General features: G+C 39.6%; 2 protein-coding genes across 3 annotated transcripts in view; one reads left to right on the top strand and one right to left on the bottom strand.

Moving 5' to 3' along the window:
- Positions 1–18,699, top strand: part of LOC137996325 (forkhead box protein C2-B-like) — a 34,587-nt gene that overhangs the window by 12,584 nt on the left and 3,304 nt on the right. The window lies entirely within an intron of this gene.
- On the bottom strand, positions 12,600–16,300 carry LOC138012640 (forkhead box protein F2-like). Its single transcript, XM_068859469.1, has 2 exons — positions 15,627–16,300; positions 12,600–12,814 (listed from the first exon to the last, which is right to left on the bottom strand). The coding sequence occupies exons 1-2, from the start codon at positions 16,216–16,218 to the stop codon at positions 12,600–12,602; spliced, it is 807 nt and encodes a 268-aa protein (XP_068715570.1). The 5' UTR covers positions 16,219–16,300.

The following is an 18,699-nucleotide window of genomic DNA, read 5'->3' as shown; positions in this document are numbered from 1 at the left end:
TTGAGGAAAATCGCGCACTGCCATTTTTTTTCCGCGGTCCCGGATTCAAGTTGACTCTTCCTTTCGCAATAAAACAAACTGCTTGTCTCCTGGCAAGCAACCATATATGAAGAACCTATGAATATAGTAACTTCACTTCTTTTGAATATATTTCCTTTTTATTCATAACGTTTTACTCTATGGTATGCCCATATCAACTGAGGAAAAAAGCCCATCTCAATCGACTCGTGAACCATGTCAACCGACACTCAAACTTTTGGCTTTGTTTCAATCCACGTTTCAAATTATTTATGGAAACTTAGTTTATTAGGCGTGCTTTTCTTGGTGGTTATAAATTCAATAAATTTTAAAATCCGGTTTTTTGACTGACGTAATACATAGAAAGATGCCTTGCAAATTAAAAAAAAAGTTTCGTATCATACTGAATATTGCGACCTATACGTTCCTCGGTAAAACATTTGGCCAGAACTTAGGAATTATGATTAGCAGTCGCTTGACTCGGAAGATTAGACTAATACCCAAGATTCCTTAAGAGATTTGAATCATTGAAAAAGCAACCTCTCCATAAGCAGGGACGTCAGTTCTCCATTCTATGCCAATGGAAGGAGTCAAGTTACTAAAGGTGGAGACGTGCTCTATCTCCCACCAGTTCTTACGCCAGTTGGGTCCTATTGATGTCTCGAAGGCAGCAAATTGGGCCCCACCCCTTCAGCCGGCTTATGAGACAACCTTATGGCGACTTAGCCCGTGTGATCACTCTTATTTCTTACATTCTTGCTTGTCGTCTCAAGCTCCGCGAAGTCAATGCTGATTTAGCTACTGTTTCTGAATTTCTCTTTCGGAATTTGTTTACCTCATATGTCTTAAAACGTAATTTTGTCCTTTTGTCGGTTATTCTCGAAAGGTCAAAGGCATTTATCGTAGGTTTTCCTTTAGCAGACCAAAGCCCACTCTGAGCATTAGAATGCTGTAAGCCGAATGAACCAACGAATTAGGTCAACCAAAAGAATAATAATGATAAACTTTATGTCAAGAGTATTTAGCGCTGTGGCACTCATTGGGGACACCGTACACACATAAAAGTCAATCAAATTAACTCATCAAATCATAGGATGGTTTTTGAGGAGAGAGAAAAACCGGAGTACTCTGGAAAGAACCTCTCGGAGCAGGGGCCCGTTTCTCGAAAGTCCCGAAACTTTGCGGGCCATTTTCGGGTGTCACAATTCCCTCTGTATCTCAAGAACGGAGAGGATTTAAGTAGTCAAACTTTACAGTGAGTTTGCCTTTTGTTACCTTGAAAACATGTTAAAAGATCGGCGTTCCTGAACAAGCCGCGGTTGGCAGGTTCACAAATGGCTTTTCGGGCCCGAAATGTTTTCGGAACTTTCGAGAAACGGGCACCAGAGTAGAGAACTAACAAACTCGACCCACTTGTGACGCTAAGTCTTGGAGTCGAAGTAATTTTCCCTTTCGTAAACAAGCGATGCCATTTGGACGAGATTTGGAACAATTTTCACTATTAAGTTTGTCGTTTGCAAATGAAGACTAGATTAGCAGCGTATGTTAGTTAAACTGAGAAAAACACCGTAGAAAAAATTAGAGAAAAAAAAATTAGAAAAAGTTGATCGATCGGTATGGAATTCGGTTCAATGGATTTAAATCAAATGCACTTAACTTCTACACTATCGAAGCGACGGCTTCAGATTGGCAATTTCAAAGCATTTAAATGAAGCTAATCCTAACAAGTTATTGAAAGCTAACCGAATTAAAAGGCTTGGTTACTAAAAATGGCATCGACCGTCAAAAATGGCATCGCTTGGTTACGAATTCGAAAGGGAAATTAGCGAAGTCGAATCCGGGCCACACTGAAGACAACACCTCTTACAAACTACAGGAACGTTGGCGTTACGGCAAACAGCTTCCTCTACCTGTTTGACTACGGAGACATTTCCCATGTTGATAATGATCACGATACCCCAGACACAAGTTCTTTGAACAGGATAGCTAATGTCTTCAAGGCGGCGTGGTCCAGTGGTATGTTAGGGCGTTGGGTTTGCATGCGGTTTCCCCGGGTTCAAATCCCGTTCTAACCTCTGGTTTGGATTTGTTTCCGGTTGTCCCTGATTCAACTCTACCACGCTTTGTAAATAGCCAACTAGCTGCCTCCTTGCCTGTTGGGGTTCTTAATCATATTCCTGTTAAAGTGCTGCTATGACCAAAAAATCATATATGTTAACTAAACAGTAAGTGACGCAAGTTTTAAGCCTCGATTTCAAAAAGACACCTGTCCCGCCATTACTAACTTGAAAATCTTGAGAGAGCTGGATTGAGGGCTCAATACTTTAAGAAGGCAATGCGTGTGCACGTGGCTAAATTAAATATGCAGCACGGGAGTTTCGGGCTTGCAGATTTTTAGACTCGTGTTTTTCATATAAAATAAACTGCGTCTACACGCTGAAATTTTAAGCTAGTGAGTAATGATGTCACTTTTCCCTAGCTACGATCCTCTGAGGTCCAATCGGTCAGTTTGGAACGTGAGTAATGGCGGACCGTAAAATCCAAAACTTACACTCAAAGTAAACAGCCTCTGGATAAAAATCAAAGATGACATAACATTTTTAAAATCTGAAATAAAAAAAGGAAGTGATTTTTTGATCATAGTAGCACTTTAAGTTTGAATTGTTTCTTTTAGATATTAAAAGTGGAGTGCCTGAGAACTAGCTTGATAGCTCATTGCACTTCCACTTTAAACAAAGCAATTACATTTCTTCAAATGAATTTCATCTACCGACGCTCTTGACTGCTGAGGCGGCTTTCTAGTTCTGTTACTGTCATTGCTTTTTTTCTTTTAAAGGGAATCACTTCTTTACTCTTCTGCCAACTTTCAAGCTACATTGGTTGATCCAGATCAAGAGCCCAGGGAAGGCCCTGGTTAGGAGTTTTTGGTGTTGTTGTATGTAACAAGTGCAAGACATTTTAAAAGGGCTTCACTTTTAACATTCAAAATAGGGAGGGGGGGTTGGGGAGGGGGCCCTCCCCTGGATCCGCCACTGAGCTATCATTCATGTTCACTTTTCGGCCTCTCTTTTCCAAAGTGTTCCTGGGAATGTGAACTGTTTCGAGAACTTAATGCCTCCTGGTTGTGATTTTTCAGGGGCTGTAATCATACTTGAGATGATCCGTGTCTTTGCTTTTTAAATTCTCTTATCTCTCATCCCAATTCATTGTACTTCTGTGTTTTCTCCTCTTACTAACTCCACGAGTAGAACACTTTTTATTCTTCCCTTTACACAGAAAAAACGTCTAGTCTTTTTGTTCTGAAGTCCCATGCTACGTCAGCCCTGCATCTACATACACCATTTTTCTGTATTCTATAACCTATAGCTTTTGATCAGTCTCCAGTTTGCTAATTGTGCTCTTTTTTTCACATTGTGATTTTCGCAATACGGTACTCACTGGCCAAATTGGTTACTGTCTACGGTCTTTTTGATATCACATCCCACATAGTTGTGGTACGTTTGGCTCCTCGATTTTTGATTTCTTGTACTTACTTCGTAGAGTTGGGTCCTGGGAAGCCGACTATCAACCTTTTTGTGACCCTCCTCAGGCTTACTTGGTTTGTTAATCCATTGGCAACTTTCTGGCGCCGGAAAGCTTCCACCTGTCGTAGGTGTTGTCTCTGTATTACTTTTTCTCTCTCTCGTCTTATCTGCTCCCTTCTTGCATCTCCTTTTATTGACATCAGCTAAAGAGTCAGTACGTGCACTCTAAATGCACAGCTATGAAGTTTCCTTGAAAGAGGTGTCGAAAATGAAAAACTCGATTAAAAGAAGGTTCACGAGTCCTTGTAGCCTGCGTTTAACACGTATTTATCACATTCCTTTGGTCTAAACTGTTGTTGTTGTTGTTGGGGTTGTTCCTTTTGGTCCTTGAAAGAATTAACGAAGAGTGCCATTCTTGCGCCATATTGTGTGTTACATATATTTACTTTACGTGCCTTAAAATGGTAAACAACTTGGCCCTTGAAGCCTGTATTCATGGTAAGAACCTATAATTGTTGCAAAAAAAACGAAGACCTGAGCAGCACGTTAACAATCTTTATTCGAACGATATGGACAAAAATTATCATTGACGTCGGACAGGTGTTCATTGGGGTCGAAATCAGAGTAAGGGCTGGTGCTTGTAAACAAAATGAAAAATGGTTTTGCATTTTGATATTAGCCTTACGCTGGGATTTTCCTCCTTCCATGTTAACAGCCAAAATTGGAGGTAAAGAAATTTTTCAGGAAAGCTAGACTTAAGTGCTAGGAGCACTGCCTATAAAGCGCAAATTCACAGAACTCGGAGTGCCTGGAAAAAATGCAGGACTCTAACCCATGCCCATGCAACTTGCTCTACCAACTGAGCTATCAAACCCTTTGGGAGCTGGGCAGTTGCGGGTTCAATTTTATCCCGTACGAGGTAAACAAATTAAGCAATAGAGGACGTTTTCCGTATTTCCATAGCCTCATGTGAAGACGAAGGAGAGTTGGGAGAATTCGAGACAGTTATGCAAACCCGAGATGCAGTCGAGTTACCTGATCGAGCATAACTGATCGCATGGTCATGGGTTCGAGCCCCGTTGAAGCCTGGACTTTTTCAGTGGTTATTTCGATTTCGCAACTGCTCAAGCTTGTGCACTAATGCGACGTTCATGCTGTGAAATTTGGCATACGCAAGGGTAGTAACGTCGGAGAAGATCGAGTAAGATTCAAGATGGCATGCGAATCGTCGTGCTTATTTAACTCACACCGGTTCCCACTTGTGAAATAAGCACAAGGAAAGGAAAATTTATTTTTCTTGTGCTTATGCTTGTGCTTGTGGTTATCGCAGAAGTAGGAAGCAGGCTTAACAGCGATGATCACTTCCACTTAGAATTACCATAAGGAGTTTAAGAAACGACAACTCCAAAAAGCAGTAATATTAGCTGTAGTTACACACACCTTGGGTTTGGGGCCTTCCGGAAGATAAATGGCTCGGGTTTGGTTCAGCTCAGGTTTCATGTTACCCTTGGGGATGCGGTTGCACAGTAAAAGACTCCCCTCAGGGTAAACTATAATTAGATATGAGTTCACTGACCTTGCAAATTAGTTCTGCTTTATGATTGGCCAAACCACCTCAGGGAGCAGATCAACCGTACTTTTCAGTTCAGGAACTGTCATGGGAAGTTCTTTTCTTCTTTTTGATGTATCCATGGAAATAACCCAAGGGCAGTTTCGGTCTAGAGAAAGCGGTTACACACAAAAGCGTTCTTTCCCGTGGGCAAACGCTATTTACCCATGGATAAAAGGGCTAATGTAAACACAGCTGTTAGCGGTTGAAAGAGAAAAAATGATCGTGCCGCACGCGCGACACGCATTTTTGTACATTTCCCTCCCGCACTCGTCATTAGACCAATTTTCGAGTTTTGACAACAACTTGGACAAAACAACAGTGAATCTTTCCTTCTCTCTGTTGGCTTGAAATCCGTGCGGTTATAGCATACTTCGCCCATATTGTACAGCACAAACAAGGTGGAAACATTGAGAAACACTTAGGATAGCTACAAATAATAGTTTGAAGTGGCTTTTTCGTCGCCGTAGCCTAATTACACAACTGATTGAAGGAAGTAAATGAATCTGGATGATAACAACTAATCACAAGCGTTAAACTGGAACTGGGCTCACATTCAGTACATTAGTTTGCAAGGCCAACAAAATGCTGGGACCATTCAAGCAAAGTCAGGATGGCTTAGCGGTTATCAATCATGCCTCCCACATCTTCGACCCGGGTTCAACCCTGGCCTCGAGGTCGTATGTGGGCTGAGTTTCAGTCGATCTCAGTCTGACTCCGAGTGTTTTTCTCCGGGTACTCCGGTTTTCCTCCCTCGTCAAAATAGACTCTCTGTTAATAACATCCGGGCGGATACCCTCGAAAGAGATAACCTGTGGTATCTCTCCCTTTCATTGTGTTAAAATGAATAAAGTTTCGTTTCTTTTTTTTTTTTTGCTGAAAGAGGCCTTGAATATTTGGAAACACCGAAACTCTCTTCTGTTTTACTTCTTTTAGTACGATCATTTATCTAAGACACGCTAAAGTAGCATAAGGACATAAAAAACTACAAAAAGTAAAGAAATTAAAAGGGCAACAAAAATCATCCAGTTTTGAAAACTGAGGGTAGCTATGGTAACTGTGTTCGAAGAGTTAAATTCAGTTTCATAACTGATAAAATAGATTTAAGTTCATGTTACAGTTTTATCAAAAGTGATCAAAGACTGCCTTTATCTATAGTTGCTCGTTCGACCATAACTCGGATCAGAGTTGATATAGGGAGAAGGTTTTTAAACTCGATAAGTTTCTTTGTATCATGTTTTTGTTCTCTGTTTTTGCATTAACCTTGCACAAAACACACTCTCTTTTTGAAAGAAAACCAATCAAAAGTTTCGATTAATTTATCCGCAACTTAGCTGCGAACCGAGAACAATATATTGTTCATTGTCACGGTCAAGTTAACATGAAGTGCGAGAGCACTGTTCAGGCTCGAGGTGTTCTTAACTGGTCTTCTATAAAGTGTGCTTGAATGAAGACAGTAGAGAGATTTAGCATCGCGTCATGGCTAACGGTAAACATAAGGCTGAAATTTGCGTTTCGAAAAAAAGTTAGTTGACGCGTTTCTTGCCTGTTTGCTACAGATATCGAACACCTTCCGAAAAAGTTCAGTAAGAGAATTTTCGTGCCTTTATGACAAACAGCAGCCTGCCGTTTCACGCAAACGCGATGCTAAAGTCTCTCAAATTATTCCTTTCGGAGTTACTATGATTTATCTTTCAATTGAAATCAAAGGACGGTAAAATATTATATTTTTGACTTTTCACTTTTTTTAAATTACAGGTCCAGTGGTTTTTGTGGAGTCCTGGACTCTTTTACGGATTATCCGTATGGCTGCTTCTCTTTTTATTCTTTTATCTTTTTTATGTTTTTAGGCCATTAAATTGTTAAAAGAAACGGCTACTAGCGCAGCTTATTGGAGAAACATCGTCAAACAAAAATTTTTTAGCTTTTCTTTGTCGTTTTAGAATTCCCATAAGTGACTCTTAATCAGTTTGGACACCAAAGATTTCGATAACATGAAAGCGCTTGAAAGCTTCATTCTTTTTAGTCCTTCTCATGTCTGATGAAGAGCTTACAAATCGCTTCCAATTCAAGCTTTTAAATGATCTCTTTCGACCTCCTTACCTTTTGCAATAATGAGCTAACGCTCAGTTATCAGACTTAAAAACGTTTTCGCTTTGAGGCTTAGTTTAAGACAGCAACTGAAAATGGTATTGTATCTGTCATGCAACTTCCGTAAGGAAACTCGCAAAGTGATTACTTAGACAAACAATTTTTAACTGCTTCACTGAATCTGCAATGATAAATGAAAATGTTTCAATGATTTAAATTCACAGTCATTGCGAAATCTCCGAGTCTCATGAGCTTTTTTTCCCTCTTTCTGTATGAAATCCACTTACGTATAATGAATGGTGTGTGGAATTCCAAATGAGGCCGCATTGTTGTCTAAGAGTTTATTTTTCTAATTGTCTTATCATGCTTTATTTATGGAATCCAAAGATTTTGCTCGTTGAGACAAGTTAGGTCTTCATTAGAATTCTTAGGTAGCGACTTAATTTTGCAATAAACTGAAGTCCTGCATCGACCATAGGTATAGGGAGTGTCGCTTGAATTGTTACCAGACTTTCACCACCAAGTAAACAAACTTCAGCAGTAAGAACATTACCAAATTTTCCTTCCTCGATGAACTGGATCCTCAGAATCACACGCGAATATCTAGTTTTGCTCAGAATTGGCAAGCAGTGATTTACATAATTAATACTGGTGACATGTTGGCAAATATTGGTATCCCTTTGCGTACTTTGCTGCCATGATTAGGAGTTGAAAGACTGAGGTTAAAAGGCCTCTTATTCTCGATGGCCTTGACCACAGTTTGTTTGATGGTTTACATGAATTTGTAGAAGTGAAGTGGCAGTTCATTGTGGGTAAAATGCAAGGCTAAAAATATATGGGCGTTTATTCACCTCGTCTTTTTCAATACTGAGTTACCATTATTTCTAGAAATCTTCCTAAGTAAATTTGAGGTCGGAGCAGCAAAATTCTTTCCGGCCTAGACTAAGAGAAGAAATGACGAAAGCAGCTTTCTGCGTAAGACGAAATGACAGATTGAAGAAGCGCGGTGGTTATATGTTCTTTTCTACAGCATGATTATTTATTCATACTGATCATCTCTAGCCTATAAGCAGGCTCAGGAGTGGTTTATCCTCTAAAATTTGCTTTCTTTACTTCATTTCACGTCCGACTTTTCCTTAGACTCCTTACTTCTGAGCTACCAAATTTCACTTGAAGCTACTATTCTCCCTTGTAGTGGGATAGTTAGCCTGTTCACCGGCTTTCTTATAAATATGACATCCCTTCATATCCTTGGTGAGAACCAGTAAAACTCTCAATGGCCATTGATTGCCTTACTCTGCTGCAATTGGATTAATTTCCTTAAAAGAGACAAGACGAGCTCAGTCGCTGTTCTCTTTATCTAGCAATGCCAAGCCAATATCTTTGATTCCCCTTAATTCTGTAGTGGGACGAGTTGAAGTTAGCTGTCGTAGTGTTCTCTGTTGCGATGATTGAACGTTGATTTTAACGGTTCCTTTTAGTTGACATGTATGGCATCTATCGAGTTTTTAATCTAGCTGCTGATGATCCGCGCTCTACAGCCATACAGTAGGACTAATTTTACTGTTGCTTGGTCTTCCTCTGATACGTTATCTTTTGTCTCTTGTCGTTTGATTTTTTCTTTACTAATCAAATAATAATAATCTCTTTATAATATATTCGAGTACAAGTGTTCTCCTAATCGGGAGACTACCGTGAAATCAACTTACTACAGATCAGATCAAATCCGATGCTTGTGTACTATTATTTTTTAACTTTGAACATGACCGATGAAATCTGCCATTCATGGTTTTTGAATAATTAGTTTGCCTGCGCTCCATGATCATACCATAAGAGCATCTTGCGTATTTTAACTTTTCTTTTCTTTTGGTTTCAAAATTATCGAGGCCTTAGGTATTCCACTAACAGAAGCTCTGCTCTGTTTTTCTGCCTTCTTATCTCATGGTGAACGTGAATTCTCTTTATTACCTTCTCAAGTCGGAATGAGAAATCATGATGAGAAATTAAGTGAGTTAACAGACCCCGAAAAGGTAAACCGATTGCAATTTCGGCAGATTTTAAAACCGGTCAATTATTTGGTTGAGTTATAAATGCTTAGAAAATCCGGCTAGAGCATTTATATCAGGTGTGTATTATGGTGTTAGCGAATGGGGGGATTCCTTAAAAACTACAATCACATTGTCTTGACTTTTTCAGAAAGATATTTTTAAAGTTTACAGTTATAAACTGCTCTTCTCCGCCTTTGAAGTGAAAAAAAGGCTTGACTGAAATGGTTTTACCCATTTGCCATGTTTCTTCATTCCAAATTAGTTTCGTGCTTTAAGGCAAACATAACTGAACTTAGGGTGCGTTCGATTGACCCTATTCCGGAATAATACGTGGAGTGATGATTAAAAACGGTATGTCTGGCGTTTTGAAGCAACAATTAAGGATAATAAAGATGTGTTTATCCTTTTATCGTGAAGACCTTCTCTACCGACAGACGATTGGAAATGACTCTCTATTCCTTTTGACGGTAAACCTTACACAATACCTGCCTTGTCTGGCTTCGACTGTCTCTGGGACCTCTTTCGGCACAGTTTATAAGTTTATATAAATCATTCGCGATTTGGCTGCATAGCGGATATAGCAACCAACAAAAACTACCTCAGTTGTTGGTAAAGAAATTCAACGAAACTCTACGGCTCTAATGTCCACTCAAAGAGCCAAAACCTTGGCATACGTTTTCAGTAATGTTAAAAATGAAGTTAAAAGGCGCAAACAATTGAATGGTCTACTTTTAATCTCACGGATTTCTCATCCCTCAGGCTGGCAGAGGCCCCTTGCTTGGCTCAGGGCGGGCTAGAGCAAAAAATATCTTAGCCGTTGGTCAAACCTGACTATGTTAAGCATGCTTAGTTGACCATCGAACATTGCCATCCAACTCAGTAGAAACAGCCGAATGACTGGAATGCACGGGATGCAGCGGTCTAGATTAACGGTCAACAAACATAACAAGGGGCATGCTTGCAAACATCTCCGTTTAATAACTTGGACGGTGGTTGAATCAAAGTGAATTTCAACCCAGGGAGGCTTTTCTCGAAAGTCGCGGAATGCGCGTAATGAGATAGAAGCTCAATTATCCAACACGAAATGTGCCGTTAAGTCCAAGCATTGCTTTCTATTCCCAATAAACATGCAGGCGTAAGGGTTAGCATTCATATTTAGGTTAGTGCAAATGCACCTGTTTATCGTTACCTGAGGAGCAAAGTTTAATGGACACTGTGACGTTGAAACGAATGACGTTTAAGTTGGAAAGAAGAACAAGGGACTTTTCATGACACTTATCAAAATAGTGGTACATCTAATAGGCCTCGTTCGATATAACAGTATCCACACGTGGCTTTGAATATTATTTTGTTTGGAAATCTGCCCTGAGACTTGTGAGACAAAGGAAACCGAACGGAGTCGTGGACACGGTGACGTTGAGACGAATGATGTTTAAGCAAGGAACACTTCATGGCGCTTATCAAAATGGGGGTGCATCTAATTCCCTTTTTTTTTTTTGGCCAAAATATTTCGGGTGACATAAAACTAGTATCTTCAGGAAAACGTTTCAATTCATGAAAACATGTTCAAAGATTAAGCTTAGTTTCACGAATTGCTTCGCTAGCAGGGAATATTTTTCAGTGTTTATTTCCAATTGGTAATTCATAGAGTCTTTGCGCAAACTAGGGTCTCGTGAAAATACTAGCGCCGGGTTATCATTTATTAGTGATCAAGTGTAAAGCGAAACAGTCTCGAGGTCAAGAAAGGTTTAGATAGTGTGAGCATTTCGACGTAATCGGAGCGGGTAGGGGGGACTCGCATACGAAAGCCGGGGGGGATGCTCTTCGTCTCGCTCAGGGGTATATATTTCGGATGTTGTGTCACTTAGGAAGTTCTGGGAAAAAGGCCATCATATGTAGCCATAAATTCTCGTTCAGAGTTGCCCGAGAAGAAATATAAAAATATGTATTTACAGCTAGTGCGACGCACCTTACTATGGCCACCTAACAGAGTTTTCAACTTATATAAATCAGGGTGTGCGAATTTGATTGACAGTCACCCCTCCTTGCAAAGTTCGCACGGTTGTAAGTTGAACACCGTTGAATGGGCTGTTTGAGTTGACGTACTTACACGTAGTTGTCAAATGTGAAAGTTTGTGGGCTGGCTACGGTAAGGCGCGTCGCACTCTTATATGTTTTAAACATGGTCTCTTTTAGGGGTAAAAAAAATCCTGGGCCATGCCCAGATTGGTCTCCTTTAGGGGTTTCATTCAAAATTTCCGACGCGTCTTCGCTTGTTTTTCTCCTGCTCGTTTCTCCCTTCGGCCCGCATTTGTTTCGGTTGTCCCAATAAACTAAACTGGTAGCCTGGAATGGCTTGTATAAGTTGGTCCCCACCGCGTTTTCCTCTTCTTGCTGCCGGTAAGTTACAGGATGCAACTTTTATCCAGATTTCTCTTGGAACTGACCCGTGTCTTTTTGTGCACTTCAGAGTTGAATGCCAAGAAATTCGAATAGCCGTCAAAAAATTCCTTGTGCTAAAACGTATAACTATGCTGAAGTTTGATATATTTTGCAAAGGTCTTAAAACAAAGAGCTAAATAAGTTAGACAGCCCCACACGGAGCGACTTCGGCACACTCAGCTTTTTGTTTGAGATTTCTCATTCATTAGATTGTAGGTGTTCCCATATCATGAAAGCACGAACTAAGATGAAGATTCTACTTTCAACCACCACGCCTCAGGTTTTTTACTCTTTTTGTAGGATGTGAGGTATAAGTATTTAGGACAGGTTTGACTTGACCGGAAACGGTTATACCCGTTTGAAAGTCAACAATCAGGCTTAAAAGTATCTACTATTAAGCCCAACTAATAACAAGTTTCAAATACAGTATTATTTCTTTTGCGACAAATCATTTGTTATCGAATAAAACACGAGCAGAAATCCATTTCCATTTTCAGTATGGATCGTTTTCACTCATGTGACCAGCAGATTGCTAAAGCAAAAGAAAGTATTTGCATAAAGTAGAAATCAGTAGGCCATCTTCGAGTTTACGTCTACCTCCTCTTCAAAGCGAGTCTAAGTGCGAAGTTTTTGTGATGGTAATCAGTTCTACTTTACATATGAATGAAAACTAATTTTGATAAGAAAAACCTCCCACTTAGACTCGCTTTGAAGAGGAGGCAGAGATGAACTCGGAAATGGCCTAATTGGCCGCAGGATTGGTTTGGTACTACGCCATCATGGCCGCCATTCCTTTGTTTTGGAGCACCAACATGGCGGACGTGACGTCATATGAAAACTCCCATTTGAAAAGAAGCACTGATCCATTCAAATGTAGTAGTGACTTGTTACAGCCTGACTCTCGGGAAAACAAGTAACAAAGGGTTTTTCTGTATAATGTGAGGCTCTATGAATCCATGCTGAAGTGCCAAAGTGAGTGGCCTGGCCTTGATACTGGTAAAGGAAGGGGTTTGCTCTTCTGTCGTAGGCGTCGTATTGATAATCTGTAATGTTTTGGTTATTGTAGCCTTGCCTTGCACCTCCTTTACAAAGAAAATTAAAATCACTTAAATTAAAATGGTTAATATACCAACTTTGGAAAAAGAGTAAGCTACGTCTTGAGATTGAACACTCTTCGCTCTCCGTATGTGTTCTCTGGTCATTAGGGAGACCACAAATCAAATCGTCATCATCACCAAAAGGGAGTCAAAGTGCAAATTTAGTCGTAGTTAATTCCACTTTCTAGAGAAAACCTTAGTGTTATCAGGACCAATGACCCGGAGCCTACAACGCCCGTACTGGGCTTATGTCACGGCATTTTTACAGACCGATCTATGACGTCAGGTTAGTTTCTTGTAATTGCTCTTCGGGCTCCTGTGGGAGTCTCATTCGCGGGAAATTCAATCTTAAAATAAATCGTTCTGTGAAAACGCCGTGACACTAACACAATGGAGTTGCAGGCTCAGGGTCATGTGTTCCTGGTATTATTCACTACTTGCAAAAATCCCATAATACACCTCTTTTATCCCCCAAAAATTTGCATTGGCATTGTTTTCGATTTCTCTTGAGACATTTTCATAAATTGCAAATGGGATTGTGCAAGTAGTGATAGCTTATCCTGTAAGTACAGGTAGTCACATAATTGCAATTTCCACAAGTGATAAAAAAACAAAGCTTTATGGGACTGAAATGCGGACAAGGACCGCAAGTGTCTTTGTTTTTGTCCGCATATTAATCCCATAATGCTTTGGGCACTAAATCGAGAAGGCTATTTCGTGTGCACTTTGGAGTAATGAATTAGTTAAGGTGGCTCTGAATCCACCACATAATTTTTTTAATCTTTGCAGAAAGTTTCATTCTGGCATGCTGATTACATTTCAGAAATAAAAAATGGGGGCCACTGAGTTTGTTTTTGACATATTAGCAGCTAAAGCCAGAATATGGGGTGTTTTTGCGGGACTTTCCTGCTGCCGTGGTAACTTTTTACGTCACAAAAATGACCGGATTTTTTCCCGCAATAATCGGTGTTTGCTATGGTACAATAACCTTGCTGTGAAGTGATAAAGTGTTGTAGTGTCAATCCTTCTAATAAAAACGTTTCTTTCAAGTTGTGAAACTGATTTGAGCCACCTGAAAATTCAGTCATAAACAAAAGGCATTTCGAGTCTCCGGGGAGTTTAGTGGAAGGATTTGGGATTTGTTAGAGCTTATTCCTCAGAGCCTCGAAATGATGCCTTTTGTTGAGGACTGAATTCCAATATATCGAAAGTGGGCTATTTATAGTCTTTAAAAAGTGCTTATTTATTCCAACTTGCACAAGAAAAATCATGTGATTACCTATTATATACATATAAATTTCGTGATAGTTTATCATCAATATTACGCAGAAGCAACGCGTGCGTGGTAGGAATCAAGTATCCAAATTTTGCGCCATCCAAGGCATGCATTTGATTGGCTAACTGTGAGTTTCTTTTATCAGTGACCAATCACATTGCTTGGTGTATTACCTCTTTCTGCAATGAATGAGGAATGTTCCATTTGTGTATCGTATAAATAGGATAAATGTTGATGTTGATTATGCTTTGGTATTCTGAGATACTGCTTAACAAAAGCATAGGTCACTCAAATGTGTAAAACGTGTCCAGGAATCTGTTTAATTTCGTTCTGGTAACCAGGCGTTCGCCCCTTAGAAATACCAAAAATGTTTCTATGTTTTTTGGGGGCGGCAGGTGTTGCTGAAATCGACGATTTTCATCGAACAAGGTAAAATTATTTCCATGGGTATAAGAGAGCGAAGCAAAAACATATCAAAATGCTCCCTGAATGCGTAAAAAATGAACTCGACTTCCTGAAGGTGGTTTGAAATAAAAGTGTACGGACGCTGGGGCCCGTTTCTCGAAAGTCCCGAAAACTTCTCGGGCCTGAAAAGCCATTTGTGAATCTGCCAATCGCTTGTTCAAGGTAACAAAAAGCAAACTGACTGTGGAGTTCGACGACTTAAATCCTCTCCGTTCTTGAGATACCAAGGGAATTGTGACACCCAAAAATAGCCCGTAAACGGGCGCCAGGAGGGAAAGACGGCTTCTTGGGAGTTTATTCCTATAGCAATATTCAAATTCGTAATTTTCTGAAAGGTATTGTCGGTAAGGTTGTTTCATTGATTTTTGAAGCAGAATAGAAATTGTTTCTACACTAGTTGAATGGGATAGAAAGCAATTTTTTTTTTTTTTTTACTTTTAAAAAGTTGCCTCTTGAGTCTTAAATTTATTTTGTTACTGTTACGAAAGCTATGGAAATATAATATGTATTAATTTGTTATAATGCTGTTAACTTTGTTCTTATGATGTTATCGTTTGTGCCCAATAAAATTGTAGGAGAATATCCCACTTCACATAGACACACTCACCAAAGCTAAAACAAGCGTAATGCCAAAGAAAAATGATAGAAGAGATAGCGATGGACAGTGATGCTGAGTAAGAACATTTCATAAAGGAATGCACAGGAAATAAAACTGGCTTTCCCCTTTTTCGTCTTGCTAAATTTTTCGAAAGAAAATATTGAGGCTTTCGCGCTTTTAAGTGAATAAAACTTATTTCCTTAGAAATTTCTTGAAAATGAAACAGTGAATTTTTAAAGCTTTTTTTCATTATGTAATCACTGTGGTCAGTATTGTTTGAAACAATTCTGAGTACTTATAAAAATTGTAAACAAATTTACCTGGTTGCATGATGTTGTAAGCCCATGGAAATTAAACAACGGTAAACTATCACAAACATTTCCGTGCCTTCCTAAATGGGCTTGCCCGTGTAATGGACTGCTAAGGATTTAATTTAATTAGTTAACGGCCTGTCATACCTGTCGCAAATCCTGCACACATACGGTTTTCCAATCTCTCGCTATTTCGAGCTCCCTTTTCAAGCTGGAGTAGTCTATCAATGGAAAATCTGTTGAGGTCTATATTTCCCTTGTTTTGGACTCCATGGCTGGTGAATAATGAGTCTGGATTGGACTTGACATCAAAATATCTTGTGTTTTGTCTCTCCTGTCCTTCTTTGCCGTTCCTTGAAGGAATATTTTCCATTTCTCGACTCTTTCGCCTTCGTCTCCGCCTAAAACAGCCATCCTCTCTTATGTATTCTTCTAATAAATCCACCAGTACTGTCCAGTAGTTGTCCTTTCCCCAGGGCCGCGAGGGATCCTTCAGAATCTTCACAAAGCACTTGTTAAAAGAAAGGTTGTGTCGAACGGAGTTTTTCCAACCCTGGTAATCACCACGGAAGAACTCGTAATTACTAACAAGGTATTTGTTTATCTCGGTGAGCGTGAGCTTTTTTCTCGGAGAGCTGAGAATTGCTGTAGATATCAGTGCAATGTACGAATGCGGAGGCTTGCGTTGAACTGTGTGACGACTGTTAGCCTTTCGGGTCTTTGTGGAGCGCTCGGTCATCTTTCCGATAAACTGTATTAGCAAAAGGATTTCAGCTAAGACTTCGTAATAGGGCTCTTCACCTCTCTATACCCGCGGTGATCTCAAGATGCTTGTTTGCAGTGTTGTTACAATACCTAAACGACTCTTATACTCTGATTATTGCAAAAACACAGGAAATAGTCAGAAGAAATTATCCCTGCACCACCCACAAAGCTTAATTAATGCCACACTAAACGTTTACGCACTCTATAGTGTTGAGATATGAATTCCATTATTCCCCACCCTTGAAACCTCTTGATTCGTTTACGTTATCTGTGTATCTGTGTAATTACACCGATTAAGCTTTCTAATCTTTTGTGTAAATTTTTACTCAAGCGCTGGTTTTAGTTGTTTTTTAGCCGTGAGGTGGGCCGTTTTGAATGCATTGACTTTATCGGGAACTCAGTTCAAATGTTGACAGTTAGAGAGCCTGATAGGTTCAGCAAATCATAAATCATTTTCACAAATGGTAATATGGCGTTATTTCGTGAGAAAAGTTAGTCCAATCAGAAGTATCTTTCTCCAAGAATCCGAGACAAAGTTTCAAGATTGTTAAATAACAATTATTTTGCGGATAAACTGGAGTCAGTGAAAAAAGGCATAGACAATTGGCGCATCAAGGAATAAACGCCGTGCATACTTTAAGTCAAGTAGATCTTGTAATGTTTTAACAAGAGCTTTGCATAGTACTTAAAATTTCAACGTGATTTCTCAAAGCCAATACCGTATTCATTAGTGCTACTTAACTGTTGCATATACAGATCTAGTCCCTGAATTCACACTTGCTACTTTTTAACATGTGTTGGTTATAAGAGCATCCTTTCCTTGCGGTGATATTCAAAAAGCGTGATTATTGAACTGAAAGGCATTAAACAGTGCATTTCCTGTTAGCTGTATTACAGATGCACTGTGCATCATGGAAGAATTTTATCTGGTGTCACTTGATGAGCAATGGAATGCTGCTTAATTTGAAGTGCTTTTTAAAAATTGATGTTAGTGACAAGCTGTGAATTTGATGTATGATTAAAGAAAGTAGACATCAACTGAAACAATTCATGCTTTTGTGAAAAAATTAAGCGTTATTTCCATCCCTTGTCGATAGTACTCTCTTTAAACTAAATAAATTATCTTTATCAAATTATCGCACACCATATCCTCCACGCCTCAACTGACATTTAAGTTAAACATTCCCCGCAACCACGCCTTAAGAGAGAAACTAACTATCTTTTCGTGGTCGCGGAAATTCTGGTGATCTTGTGTTTCGCTCCATTACTCTTGCCGTTTGTCGATCATATATTCCTCTAAGCTAATCAATCGTTTCGTGTTTCTTCTGGATGAAGTCCTTTTCAAAAGTGCTTTGAATAGATCACCAATTGGCCTCAGCTCTTGCGGTGTCCCTGATAAATTTTGCCCTTCTTTTCTGTGCATCTCTTGGCGAAGTGTTCAGGTGACCTTCCACCCGAACAGTTGTTTCTTCAGGAGAAGGTTACAAAATGGAAGAAAATAACCTTCCCACACGGAAACTAGTTTTGTTTGTCATCTCTTTTTTGGCTTAATTGCGTGCTAGCAAAGCGGGGAATTTACAAATGACACAAGCGGTACACCTATGATCGGCAAACTACCGTATAATTGTTTGTCTGCGCGTAGTTAGTAGTTGTCTGCGAGAGTGTGTATCTATCCGTTTGTTTCTCCAGCAAGAAAAACCTTGAAGATATTTGCATACTTTTCATTCATTGTTGATTCATGTGAGGGGACGAGTTTCTTTTGGCCCTATTTGATGTTTCAGCTGATGCTAGGAAGTGTGCACACAATGTATTTCTATGCGTTTTAATCCGCGTGTTTTCTCCAGTACTCACATCCAGTTTCTCGTGGCTTTGTACCTTACCTTTTTCCAAGATCATCATGTATCATGCTTCTCTAAACTAGCGACAAGTTTTCCCGGCTCCATCCCGTGTAAAGATAATGACAGCACATTGATTTAATTTGTTTATTCATATTCCGAACGAGCAAGTCGAGTAGTAATCTGTTCACCTCACTGAATTGAAATCCAAAAGACTGACATGACTACTGGATATTCAAAGAATGCCTTTAGGCCCGACGTTTCCTTCCCGAAATTTCGACCAAATTCCAAAGCTAGCCACCTAGATAAAATACGCCATGTTGGCTATCCATTGATCCGCCGTATTTTGAAGCAGTAAAGTGAGTAGATCGTGTCTGACCATTGATCATTCATTCATAACTCTCTAGAGGGCAATGTTCGGGGTATCTACAGTCATTTCGGTATCAGCTACAGTTATCCTAGAAGATAGGACACTTCGTATTTGTTTATTTTGCCGGAAAATTGACAAACAGTTTTAATTAAGTTTGGGTGTGTAAAGTTAACACGAAGATGTTAAGTATACTCTCAATTATGCCAGCGGGGAAAAACGGGATGAACTCCATTTGTGATGTATAAACATA

Source organism: Montipora foliosa, chromosome 1 (genome assembly GCF_036669935.1).
Source record: "Montipora foliosa isolate CH-2021 chromosome 1, ASM3666993v2, whole genome shotgun sequence".
Classification (NCBI taxonomy): domain Eukaryota; kingdom Metazoa; phylum Cnidaria; class Anthozoa; order Scleractinia; family Acroporidae; genus Montipora; species Montipora foliosa.
This window is presented reverse-complemented; position numbering and strand designations above follow the sequence as displayed.

What these genes read in the sequence shown, in the direction of transcription:
- LOC138012640 (XM_068859469.1), bottom strand. Translation starts at nt 16,218, where the DNA reads ATGACCGAGCGCTCCACAAAGACCCGAAAGGCTAACAGTCGTCACACA. An exon ending in GTGTGCAGGATTTGCGACAG is followed by an intron (nt 12,815 to 15,626) that starts GTATGACAGGCC and finishes TTCTTTGTAAAG; the next exon opens with GAGGTGCAAGGCAAGGCTAC.